The 12186-nt window shown below is 51.6% G+C and overlaps 1 protein-coding gene across 3 annotated transcripts in view; it reads left to right on the forward strand.

Moving 5' to 3' along the window:
* Positions 1-4423: 4423 nt before the first annotated feature.
* hspbap1 (hspb associated protein 1) overlaps positions 4424-12186 on the forward strand; it is a 126072-nt gene continuing 118309 nt past the window's right edge. The window contains exons 1-2 of one of the 3 annotated variants that reach the window (XM_072469958.1): positions 4427-4522; positions 8588-8755. Coding sequence is in view for 1 of the 3 variants with exons in the window: in XM_072469950.1 (XP_072326051.1) it covers positions 4513-4522 (10 nt within the window). In the remaining 2 variants the exon portion in view is untranslated. Of the gene's footprint in view, positions 4523-8587; positions 8756-12186 lie in introns of all 3 variants that reach the window. The other 2 variants (XM_072469950.1, XM_072469967.1) reach the window with 2 other exon arrangements.

Here is a 12186-nt window from a genome sequence, read left to right on the forward strand (position 1 = left end):
TGACGAACTGGCGGAGGTCGGAGTACTTTCGGCTGTACCGAGGAACGAGGCAGGGGTGCCCCCTGTCCCCACTGTTGTTTGCATTGGCGATCAAACCCGTGGCCATATCATTGAGGGAGTCTAATAAATGGAGGGGGGTGGTCCACGGGGGAGAAGAGCATCAGGTGTCGCTATACGGGGATGACCTGCTGCTGTACGTGGCGGACCCAATGGAGGGGATGGTGGAGGTCATGCAGACTCTGAGGGAGTTTGGGGCGTTCTCGGGCTATAAGCTCAATATAGGGAAGAGTGAGCTTTTTGTATTACAGGCAGGGGACCAAGAAAGAGGGATAGGGGACCTACCGCTGAGGAGGGCGGTGGGGAGTTTTCGGTATCTGGGGATCCAGATAGCCAGGAGTTGGGGAGCCCTACACAAATTGAATCTGACGAGGTTGGTGGACCAAATGGAGGTGGACTTCAGAAGATGGGACATGTTGCCGCTCTCGTTGGCGGGTATAGTGCAGTCGGTCAAAATGGTGGTCCTTCCGAGGTTTTTGTTTGTGTTTCAGTGCCTTCCCATCGTGATCACCAAGGGCTTTTTCAAGAGAGTAGGTAGGAGTATTATGGGGTTTGTGTGGGCGAATAAGACCCCGAGTGTAAGGAGAGGGTTCCTGGAACGCAGTAGGGACCAAGGAGGGTTGGCGCTGCCAAACCTAGGGAGCAACTACTGGGCAGCAAATGTGGCGATGATCCACAAGTGGGTTATGGAGGGAGAGGGGGCGGCATGGAAGAGGATGGAGATGGCATCCTGTAAAGGAACGAGCTTAGGGGCATTGGTGACGGCACCGCTGCCGTTCTCGCCATCAACGGTGGCGGTAACGTTAAGGATCTGGGGCCAGTGGAGACGGCACCGGGGTGCAGTGGGAGCCTCGGTGTGGTCCCCGATCAGGGGTAACCACCGGTTTGTCCCGGGGAAGATGGACGGTGGGTTCCAGGGCTGGCATCGGGCGGGGATTAGAAGAATGGGGGACCTGTTCATTGACGGGACATTTGCGAGCCTAGGGGCACTGGAGGAGAAGTTTGAGTTACCCCCGGGAAATGCATTTAGATATATGCAGGTGAGGGCTTTTGTGAGGCGACAGGTCAGGGAATTCCCGTTGCTCCCGTCACAAGAAATTCAAGACAGGGTGATCTCGGGTGTATGGGTCAGGGAGGGCAAGGTTTCAGCAATACACCAAGAGATGAAAGAAGAGGGGGAAGCCCTAGCAGAAGAGTTGAAGGGTAAATGGGAGCAGGAGCTGGGGGAGGAGATCGAGGAAGGTTTGTGGGCTGATGCCCTAGGGAGGGTTAATTCCTCCTCCTCGTGCGCCAGGCTCAGCCTGATACAATTTAAGGTGGTTCACAGAGCGCACTTGACGGGGGCGAGGTTGAGTAGGTTCTTTGGGGTAGAGGACAGATGTGGAAGGTGTTCAGGGAGTCCGGCGAACCATGTCCACATGTTTCGGTCATGCCCGGCACTGGAGGGGTTCTGGAGAGGAGTGGCGGGAGCAATATCTCAGGTGGTGAAAGTCCGGGTCAAGCCACGCTGGGGGCTAGCAATATTTGGAGTAGTGGATGAGCCGGGAGTGCAGGAGGCGAAAGAGGCCGGAATTCTGGCCTTTGCGTCCCTAGTAGCCCGGCGAAGGATCTTGCTATTGTGGAAGGAGGCGAAGCCCCCTAGCCTGGAGGCCTGGATAAACGACATGGCTGGGTTCATAAAGCTGGAGAGGATTAAGTTTGCCTTGAGAGGGTCTGCGCAGGGGTTCTACAGGCGGTGGCAACCGTTCCTAGACTACCTCGCGGAGCGTTAGAGGAAGGTCGGTCAGCAGCAGCAGCAACCCTGGGGGGCGGGGGGGGGGGGGGGGGGGCGGGGGGGGCGGGGGAAATGAGAGATTGTTTGAGGGGATGGATGAGCAGGAGATATCATGAAGGGTGGGGGGAACTGGCACGTGCAGGCGAGAGCCAGTGTATAAAGCTATGTAAATATACCATTTTGCCATGTATATATCTTGCTCAGTGCGATTTTGTGTTATTTTGTTACGGGGGGGGGGGGGGTTATTGTTTGTAAAGGGAAAAAATTGTGTTGTAAAAAAACTTTAATAAATATATATTTTTTAAAAAGACATCAGAGGATGAACTGTAGATGTGGGGTGAGGGGAAGGGGGAAGCAAAGAGGAGAAAGGTGAAGGAAAGGTGGATAAGATGGGGGGGGGGGTGCGGTTAATATATATTAAGAAAGAAAGGGTAAAAGACAGTTAAAATGAAATGGGATCGAAACAAATGGGTCGAGCTGGGGTAGAGCTGATCATCTGAAGTTGTTGAATTCGATGTTCAGGCCGGAAGGCTGTAGCGTGCCTAACCGGAAGATGAGATGTTGTTCCTCCAGTTTGTGTTGAGCTTCCCTGGAACATTGCAGCAGGCCAAGAACAGACATGTGGGCATGGGAGCAGGGTCTTTTGTTAAAATGGCAAGCAACGGGAAGGTCAGGGTCCTGAATGCGCACAGAAGCGATCACCCAGTCTGCGTTTGGTCACTCCGATATAGAGACCACACTGGGAGCAGCGAATGCAGTAGACCAAATTGGAAAAGATGCAAGTGAAACACTGCTTAACCTGGAATGAGTGTTTTGGGCCTGGGATGTTAAGCACGGAAGAGGTAAAGGGGCAGGTGTTACACCTTCTGCGATTGCATGGGAAGGTGCCATGGGTGATGGGAGAGGTACTGGGTATTGTGGAGGAGTGGACCAGATTATCTCGGAGGGAACGGTCTCTGCAGAATGCTGACAGAGGGAGTGAAGGGAAAATGTGTTTGGTGGTGGCATCACGCTGGAGTTGGCGAAAATGGCAGAGGATTATGAACAAAGAAAAGTACAGCACAGGAACAGGCCCTTCGGCCCTCCAAGCCTGTGCCGACCATGCTGCCTGTCTAAACTAAAATCTTCTACACTTCCGGGGTCCGTATCCCTCTATTCCCATCCTATTCATGTATTTGTCAAGATGCCCCTTAAACGTCACTATCGTCCCTGCTTCCACCACCTCCTCCGGCAGCGAGTTCCAGGCACCCACTACCCTCTGTGTATGTTTTGCATACGGAAGCTGGTGGGATGAAATGTGAGAACGAGGGGGACTCTATCCTTGTTCTGGGAGGGAGGGGAGGGAATGCGAGGGTAGTGGCGCGGGAGATGGACCGCACACTGTTGAGGGCCCTGTCAACAACTGTCGGTGGGAAATCACGGTTGAAGAAGAAGGCACTCATTTTCGAAGCACCATTTTGAAAAGTGGCATCATCGTAGCAAATACGATGGAGTCCTTACAGGGTGTAGGGTGCGAAGAGCTGTAGTCCAGATATCTGTGGGTGTCAGTGGGCTTGTAGTGGATATTAGTAGTCTATCGCCGGAAATGGAGACAGAAAGATCAAGGAAGGGAAGGGTGCTAATGGGCACAAATACCACTTACCTTCCCAGGCTGCACTCTGGATTTCTCCCGTTTAGCTCCGCTCCCGATGTGAAGGCCGCAGATCCATCAGGTAGGTTTTTATACCACTTACCATCCCAGACTGCACTCCGGATTTCTCCCGCTCAGCTCCGCTCCCGATGTGAACTACTCTGAGGAACTCCTGCAATGATGCCCTGGAACTGAGACGGTTGACCTCCAACCACCACAATCATCTTCAATCTGTGCCAGGAATGAGTAACCAGCAGATGATGTGGAGATGCCGGCGTTGGACTGGGCTGGGCACAGTAAGAAGTCTTACAACACCAGGTTAAAGTCCAGCAGGCTTGTTTGGGGTCACTAGCTTTCGGAGCGCAGTTCCTTAATTAGGTGAATAAAGAGGTGGGTTCCACAAGCTCATATATAGACTAAGTCAATGATGGAAGACGACACTTTGAATGCGAGTCTTTGCAGGTAATTAAGTCTTTACAGGTCCAGACGGTGTGACTGGAGAGGGGAATAATGACAGGTTGGTGGGTGCGGGGTGAATGTAATGAGACATGAATCCAAGGTTCTGGTTGAAGCAGTCCCAGCAGATGAGATGTTATCGCACAGATTCCTACTGACACTAATTCTGCCCTGGCTCCTTGATGCCACACAAGACCAAATGATGCTTTAGTCAAGGGCACTCACTCCCACCAGCCATTGAACGGAAAGCACAAGAAACAACTCTGATGTTATGAATGGGTTTTCACTCTGGGCCAAAGGCCACTCAACAGTCCACTGGCACCACGTGCTCCGCAGCTGGCTCCCTCTCTCCGCGCATGCACCACCCATTCCGGTGGTCGGGTGTCTGATTTGGGCATGCGCAGATGGAGTAAAGGATAGCGCATGCGTGGAATTTCTATCCCAGACGTCAGGAACGGATACGCATGCGTAGGCCGAACAGCGAAAAAAAAAGGAAGCGCATGCGCAGAACGCCGTACTGCTTCGGGCCGTCTGACGGTTGCTAAGGAGGGCCTGTGCTTTCGGGCTTCGGAGTTGGAGGGCAGGGGAGCTCAGAATGAGCCAAGGTTAGGCTCGGCTGTGACTGACTGGGGATAGCGATTAATAAGTGTTGTTGTCGGGTCGAATCGCCGGTGACTGGGAGGATTGTTGTTGAGCCGCTGAATTCGGTCCTCGGCAGGTTCATGCAGAATGACAGGATTGTTATGGTGCCATTCGGCCCATCATGTCTGCCAGCTCTGTGAATGAGCATCATGATTTCGTGCCATTCCCCTGCCTTTCCCCCAAACCCTGCACGTTGTTTCTATTCAAGGGATCATCTAATGCCCCGATTGAACCTGTCTCCACCACGTTTCCAGGCAGTGCATTCCAGACCGAACCCCTCGCCATGTGGAAAAGTTTTAAAAAAATAAATATAAATAATCTTTATTGTCCCAAGTCGGCTTACGTCAACACTGCAATGAAGTTACTGTGAAAAGCCCCTAGTCGCCACATTCCGGCGCCTGTTCGGGTGCACGGACGAGAATTCAGAATTCTCAGCTGGTACAGGAATTGCTGGCCTTGTTCTGCATCAAAAACCAGCTGTCTAGCCCATTGAGCTAAACCAACCCCCTTCTTGCATTGCATTCGCTTCTTTTGAAATTGCTTTAAATCTCCACTCTCGTTCTCCATCCTTTTACTGGAGGAAACTGTTTCTCCCTATCTACTCTATCCAGTCCCACAAAATCACTGTCAGCAGTGCCTGAACTGGGAGCAGCACCCTCACTGAGTGACACTTCCTGCCTACCCCCGTGCCCCTCCCTCCCATGCCATTCAATACGATCATGGCTGATCTGGTGTTTCATGTCGATTTTCCCCACATCCCATGTCCCTTAATTCCCTGAGGGACCAAAAATCTGTCTTTCCCAGCTTTAGATGGTCTGAATGATTGAGCATCCACGGCACTTTGAGGTAGAGAATTCCAAGGTTCACAATGCTTTAAGTGAAGAAATTTCTCCTCTTCTCAATCCTTTATTCTAAGACTGTGCCCCTTTGCTTTAGATTCCCTGACTAATGGGAACAATCCCTTAGCGTCCGCCCTATCAAAACACTTAAGAACTTTGTGGGTTTCAATGAGATTGCTTTTCATTCTTTTAAACTCCAGTGAATATAAACCAAATTTATTCATCCTCTCATCATAGGGCAACTCCCTCATTGCAGGGACCAATTTATTCAACCTTTGCAGTGCTGACTCTAGTACAAGTATATCCTTGCCTATTGGTGGAGAGTAGAACAGTACTCCAGATGCAGCCTCACCAAATCACAACTGTAGCAAGACTTATTTATTCTTGTACTCCAATCCCCATGCTAACATGCGATTTGCCTTCCTAATTGCCTGCTAAACTACTGCATTCCCTGTCCAAGTACACTGAAGTATTTTTGAACATTAACACTGACAAGTTAGCATTGCTGCCTCACAGTGTCAGGAACACGGGTTCAAATCTGGCCTTGGGTGATCGTGTGGAGTTTTTACTTCCCCATGTCTGCATGAGTTTCTTCTGGGTGCTCCGGTTTTCTCCGACAGTCCAAAGATGTGCCGGTTAGGTGGGATTAAGGGCATAGGGTGCTCTTTCAGTGGGTTGGTGCAGACTCGATGGACTGAATGGCTGCCTTCTGAACTGTAGGGATTCTGTGTACCTTTAAAAAAAAAATCTGTTTTTTTTCATTCTTGCAACCAAAGTGAGTTACTTCACACTTCCTGACGCTATCAACATCCTTGTGGTTACCATTGACAAGAAACTGAACTGGACTCGCCACTTTTCTTAAATGAATAAATAAAAATGTACTCTGTCTGTCATCTTGTTGTGCACTCACCTAACCTGTCTACATATTTTAGCAGCCTCTCTGCAGGTTACCTTTCCACCTAGCTTGGTATCATCAGCAAATTTAGACTCTTGATTGCTTTATCTGAGTTATAAATAGCTGAGGCTCCAGTACTGACCCTTCGGCACTCTGCTGTTCACTGCCTACCAACTTGGAAAAAGCCCTGTTTATGCCCACTCTCTGTTTTCTATGCATTAACCAATCCTCTATCAATATATATTACCTCAACTCCACAAACTCTTATTTTGCCTGTTAACCTTCTGTGCAGCACCTTATTGAATGTCTTTTGGACTTTCAGCTATACTACAACTACTGGTTCCTCTTTATCTACTCTATTAGTAAACTTGTGTTGATTTGTACTAATCATACCATGCTTTTCTAAGACTTCCTTAATAACAGATTCCAGCATTTTCCCCAATAACTAATGTTAGGCTAACTGGTCCGTAGTTCATGGTTCTCTCTCTCTCTCTCTCTCCCTCCTTTCTTGAAAAAGGGTCTAGCATTTGCCAACTTCCAATCTAATGGGACCGTTTGTGAATCTAAGGTATTTTGGGAAATCATAGCTCGCACATTCACTGTCTCATTTAGAACCCTAGGATGTTGGCTGTCAGTTTCTGGGGGTTCGTTGGATTTTAGTCCTTTATGTCGCTCCAATACTTTATCTCTGCTGATATAAATTTTCCTAATTTCCTCACTTTTTAGCCCCTGGGCTATTGTCTCCTTCTGTTCTGGAACTTCCACTGTCAAGACGGACACAAAATATTTGTTCAATGCTTTCGCCATTTCCTTGTGCCCCATAATAATTTCTCCTGTCTCTGCTTCTGAGGGACCAAAATTTAATCTTACTATTCTCTTCCTTTTTAGATACTTATATCAACTCTTACAATCTTTTGTTTAAAAATTTCTGGCCATATTACTCATTCTATTTTATCAAAGTTTTGATGGTTCTTTGCTGAGTTCTTAATCCTCAGATTTGGAACTTATTTTGCAACATTGTAAGCCTTTCTTTTAATCAAATACTATCCTTAACTACCTGGGTGAGCCTAATCGGTCCTTCTCGCTGAGTTTTAGTTCTTCAATGGAATGCATTATTATTTAATATTCTGAATCGTTTCTTTAACTATTTCCCACTGTTCATTTACCTCCTACCGTCTAGTCTATTTACAATTAACCTTAGCCAGTTTCCCTCTCATACCAATATAATTGACTTTGTTTAAGTTGAAGATATTTGTTTGCAATTGGAATATGTCACTTTCAAACTTAACATGGAATTAAATGGTATGATAATTTATTTCCCAGTGAATCTTTTACGATGATATTACCAATTCATCCTGCTTCATTGTACAATACTAGGTCTAAGATGGCTTTAATCTGATTCAGTTCCACTATGTACTGCGCCAAGAAACTCTCAAAAACATTCCTCAAACTCATCTTCTAGAACATGCTTCCAAATTTGATTGTCCCAGTCCATATGACGACTAAAGTCCCTCTCAATAATTACATTTCCTTTGTTACAGGCTCCAGTAATTTCTTGTCATAACTGTAGGGGTCTAGAAATTATTCTTTCTGAATCTTACAATTCCTACTTTCCACCCATAAATGATCTTCAGAGGCCATTAATGTCTTCTCATTAATGTCCTTATGTCACCCTTTATTATAAGGGTTGCCCCACTCCATTTACCATTCTCCGTGAGTTTCTAAAATATTGTGTACATTGGAATATTTATTTCCTGACCTTGATTACCCTTGTAATCATGTTTCTGTAATGGCGAATGGATCAACATCATTTACCTCTATTTGTGCTACTGTTGAATAAACTTGTTTTGTTCTCACTGGAACGAAGAAGGTTGAGGGGCGACCTGATAGAGGTCCACAAAATTATGAGGGTACATAGACAGAGTGGATAGTCAGAGACTTTTTCCCAGGGTAGAGGGGTCAATTACCAGGCGGCATAGGTTTAAGGTGCGAGGGGCAAGGTTTAGAGGAGATGTGCGAGGCAAGATTTTAATACAGAGGGTAGTGGGTGCCTGGAACTCGCTGCCGGAGGAGGTGGTGGAAGCAGGGACGATAGTGACATTTAAGGGTCATCTTGACAAATACATGAATAGGATGGGAACAGAGGGATACGGACCCTGGAATGTCGAAGATTTTAGTTTAGATGGGCAGCATGGTCGGCACAGGCTTGGAGGGCCGAAGTGCCTGTTTTTGTGCTGTACTTTGCTTTGTTCTTCTTTGTTAATTCATCCATCTTATTGTATTCATGCATTCAGACATAGAGGGCGGGATTCTCCGTCGACGGAATTCTCTGCTTTGTCAGCAGCACACTCATGCCTGCGGTTTTCCTGACGTTGTGGGGGCCTAAAATGGGAAACCTCATTGGCTGGCTGCTGGGAAGGAGAATCCCGCTGTCACCGGGGTCACGCTGCACCGGAAAACAGGTGCGTGATAGAGAGAAGAGAGAGTGTGTGCGAGAGAGAGAAGAGAGCGCGTGCGTGCGACAGAGAGAGAGAGAGAGAGTGTGTGAGCGAGAGAGAGAGTGTGAGTGCGAGAGAGTGCGAGAGAGCGTGAGTGCGAGAGAGTGTGAGTGTGAGTGCGAGAGAGTGTGAGTGCGAGAGAGTGTGAGTGCAAGAGAGTGTGAGTGCGCGAGAGTGTGAGTGCGAGAGAGTGAGTGTGAGTGCGAGAGAGTGAGTGTGAGTGCGAGAGAGTGAGTGTGAGTGTGAGTGCGAGAGAGTGAGTGTGAGTGCGAGAGAGTGAGTGTGAGTGCGAGAGAGTGAGTGTGAGTGCGAGAGAGTGAGTGTGAGTGCGAGAGTGCGAGAGTGTGAGTGCGAGAGTGTGAGTGCGAGAGTGTGAGTGCGAGAGTGTGAGTGCGAGAGTGTGAGTGCGAGAGTGTGAGTGCGAGAGTGTGAGTGCGAGAGTGTGAGTGCGAGAGTGTGAGTGCGAGAGTGTGAGTGCGAGAGTGTGAGTGCGAGAGTGTGAGTGCGAGAGTGTGAGTGCGAGAGAGTGTGAGTGCGAGAGAGTGTGAGTGCGAGAGAGTGCGAGTGCGAGAGAGTGCGAGTGCGAGAGAGTGCGAGTGCGAGAGAGTGCGAGAGAGTGCGAGTGCGAGAGAGTGCGAGTGCGAGAGAGTGCGAGTGCGAGAGAGTGCGAGTGCGAGAGAGTGCGAGTGCGAGAGAGTGCGAGTGCGAGAGAGTGCGAGTGCGAGAGAGTGCGAGTGCGAGAGAGTGCGAGTGCGAGAGAGTGCGAGTGCGAGAGAGTGCGAGTGCGAGAGAGTGCGAGTGCGAGAGAGTGCGAGTGCGAGAGAGTGCGAGTGCGAGAGAGTGCGAGAGAGTGCGAGTGCGAGAGAGTGCGAGTGCGAGAGAGTGCGAGAGAGTGCGAGTGCGAGAGAGTGCGAGTGCGAGAGAGTGCGAGTGCGAGTGCGAGAGAGTGCGAGTGCGAGAGAGTGCGAGTGCGAGAGAGTGCGAGTGCGAGAGAGTGCGAGTGCGAGAGAGTGCGAGAGAGTGCGAGTGCGAGAGAGTGCGAGTGCGAGAGAGTGCGAGTGCGAGAGAGAGCGAGTGCGAGAGAGAGCGAGTGCGAGAGAGAGCGAGTGCGAGAGAGAGCGAGTGCGAGAGAGAGCGCGAGTGCGAGAGAGAGCGCGAGTGCGAGAGAGAGCGCGAGTGCGAGAGAGAGCGCGAGTGCGAGAGAGAGCGCGAGTGCGAGAGAGAGCGCGAGTGCGAGAGAGAGCGCGAGTGCGAGAGAGAGCGCGAGTGCGAGAGAGAGCGCGAGTGCGAGAGAGAGCGCGAGTGCGAGAGAGAGCGCGAGTGCGAGAGAGAGCGCGAGTGCGAGAGAGAGCGCGAGTGCGAGAGAGAGCGCGAGTGCGAGAGAGAGCGCGAGTGCGAGAGAGAGCGCGAGTGCGAGAGAGAGCGCGAGTGCGAGAGAGAGCGCGAGTGCGAGAGAGCGCGAGTGCGAGAGAGAGCGCGAGTGCGAGAGAGAGCGCGAGTGCGAGAGAGAGCGCGAGTGCGAGAGAGAGCGCGAGTGCGAGAGAGAGCGCGAGTGCGAGAGAGAGCGCGAGTGCGAGAGAGAGCGCGAGTGCGAGAGAGAGCGCGAGTGCGAGAGAGAGCGCGAGTGCGAGAGAGAGCGCGAGTGCGAGAGAGAGCGCGAGTGCGAGAGAGAGCGCGAGTGCGAGTGCGAGAGAGAGCGCGAGTGCCAGAGAGAGAGCGCGAGCGCCAGAGAGAGAGGGCGAGCGCCAGAGAGAGAGGGCGAGCGCCAGAGAGAGAGGGCGAGCGCCAGAGAGAGAGGGCGAGCGCCAGAGAGAGAGGGCGAGCGCCAGAGAGAGAGGGCGAGCGCCAGAGAGAGAGGGCGAGCGCCAGAGAGAGAGGGCGAACGCCAGAGAGAGAGGGCGAGCGCCAGAGAGAGAGGGCGAGCGCCAGAGAGAGAGGGCGAGCGCCAGAGAGAGAGGGCGAGCGCCAGAGAGAGAGTGTGAGCGTGAGAGAGAAATGAATGAAATGAAACGAAAATCGCTTATTGTCACAAGTAGGCTTCAAATGAAGTTACTGTGAAAAGCCCCTAGTCGCCACATTCCGGCGCCTGTTTGGGGAGGCTGTTACGGGAATTGAACCGTGCTGCTGGCCTGCTTTTGTCTGCTTTCAAAGCCAGCGATTTAGCCCTGTGCTAAACAGCTAAACAGAGTGTGAGAGCGAGAGAGTGTGAGAGTGTGAGAGCGAGAGAGTGTGAGAGCGAGAGAGTGTGAGAGTGTGAGAGCGAGAGAGCGAGAGAGCGTGAGAGCGAGAGAGCGTGAGAGCGAGAGAGCGTGAGAGCGAGAGAGCGAGAGAGCGTGAGAGCGAGAGAGTGAGAGCGAGAGAGCGTGAGAGCGTGAGAGCGAGAGAGCGAGAGAGCGAGAGAGCGTGAGAGCGAGAGAGTGAGAGCGAGAGAGTGTGAGAGCGAGAGAGTGTGAGAGCGAGAGAGTGTGAGAGCGTGAGAGCGAGAGCGCGTGAGCGCGAGAGAGAGAGTGTGAGCGCGAGAGTGTGAGCGCGAGAGAGAGAGTGTGAGCGCGAGAGAGAGTGTGAGCGCGAGAGAGAGTGTGAGCGCGTGAGAGTGAGCGCGTGAGAGTGTGAGCGCGAGAGAGTGTGAGCGCGAGAGAGTGTGAGCGCGAGAGAGTGTGAGCGCGAGAGAGTGTGAGCGCGAGAGAGTGTGAGCGCGAGAGAGTGTGAGCGCGAGAGAGTGTGAGCGCGAGAGAGTGTGAGCGCGAGAGAGTGTGAGCGCGAGAGAGTGTGAGCGCGAGAGAGTGTGAGCGCGAGAGAGTGTGAGCGCGAGAGAGTGTGAGCGCGAGAGAGTGTGAGCGCGAGAGAGTGTGAGCGCGAGAGAGTGTGAGCGCGAGAGAGTGTGAGCGCGAGAGTGTGAGCGCGAGAGAGAGAGAGTGTGAGCGCGAGAGAGAGAGAGTGTGAGCGCGAGAGAGAGAGTGTGAGCGCGAGAGAGAGAGTGTGAGCGCGAGAGAGAGAGAGTGTGAGCGCGAGAGAGAGAGTGTGAGCGCGAGAGAGAGAGTGTGAGCGCGAGAGAGAGAGTGTGAGCGCGAGAGAGAGAGTGTGAGCGCGAGAGAGAGAGTGTGAGCGCGAGAGAGAGAGTGTGAGCGCGAGAGAGAGAGTGTGAGCGCGAGAGAGAGAGTGTGAGCGCGAGAGAGAGAGTGTGAGCGCGAGAGAGAGAGTGTGAGCGCGAGAGAGAGAGTGTGAGCGCGCGAGAGAGAGAGTGAGCGCGAGAGAGAGAGAGTGAGCGCGAGAGAGAGAGTGAGCGCCAGAGAGAGAGAGTGAGCGCCAGAGAGAGAGAGTGAGCGCCAGAGAGACAGAGTGAGCGCCAGAGAGAGAGCGTGAGCGCCAGAGAGAGAGCGTGAGCGCCAGAGAGA

Source organism: Scyliorhinus torazame, chromosome 2 (assembly GCF_047496885.1).
Source record: "Scyliorhinus torazame isolate Kashiwa2021f chromosome 2, sScyTor2.1, whole genome shotgun sequence".
Lineage (NCBI taxonomy): Eukaryota > Metazoa > Chordata > Chondrichthyes > Carcharhiniformes > Scyliorhinidae > Scyliorhinus > Scyliorhinus torazame.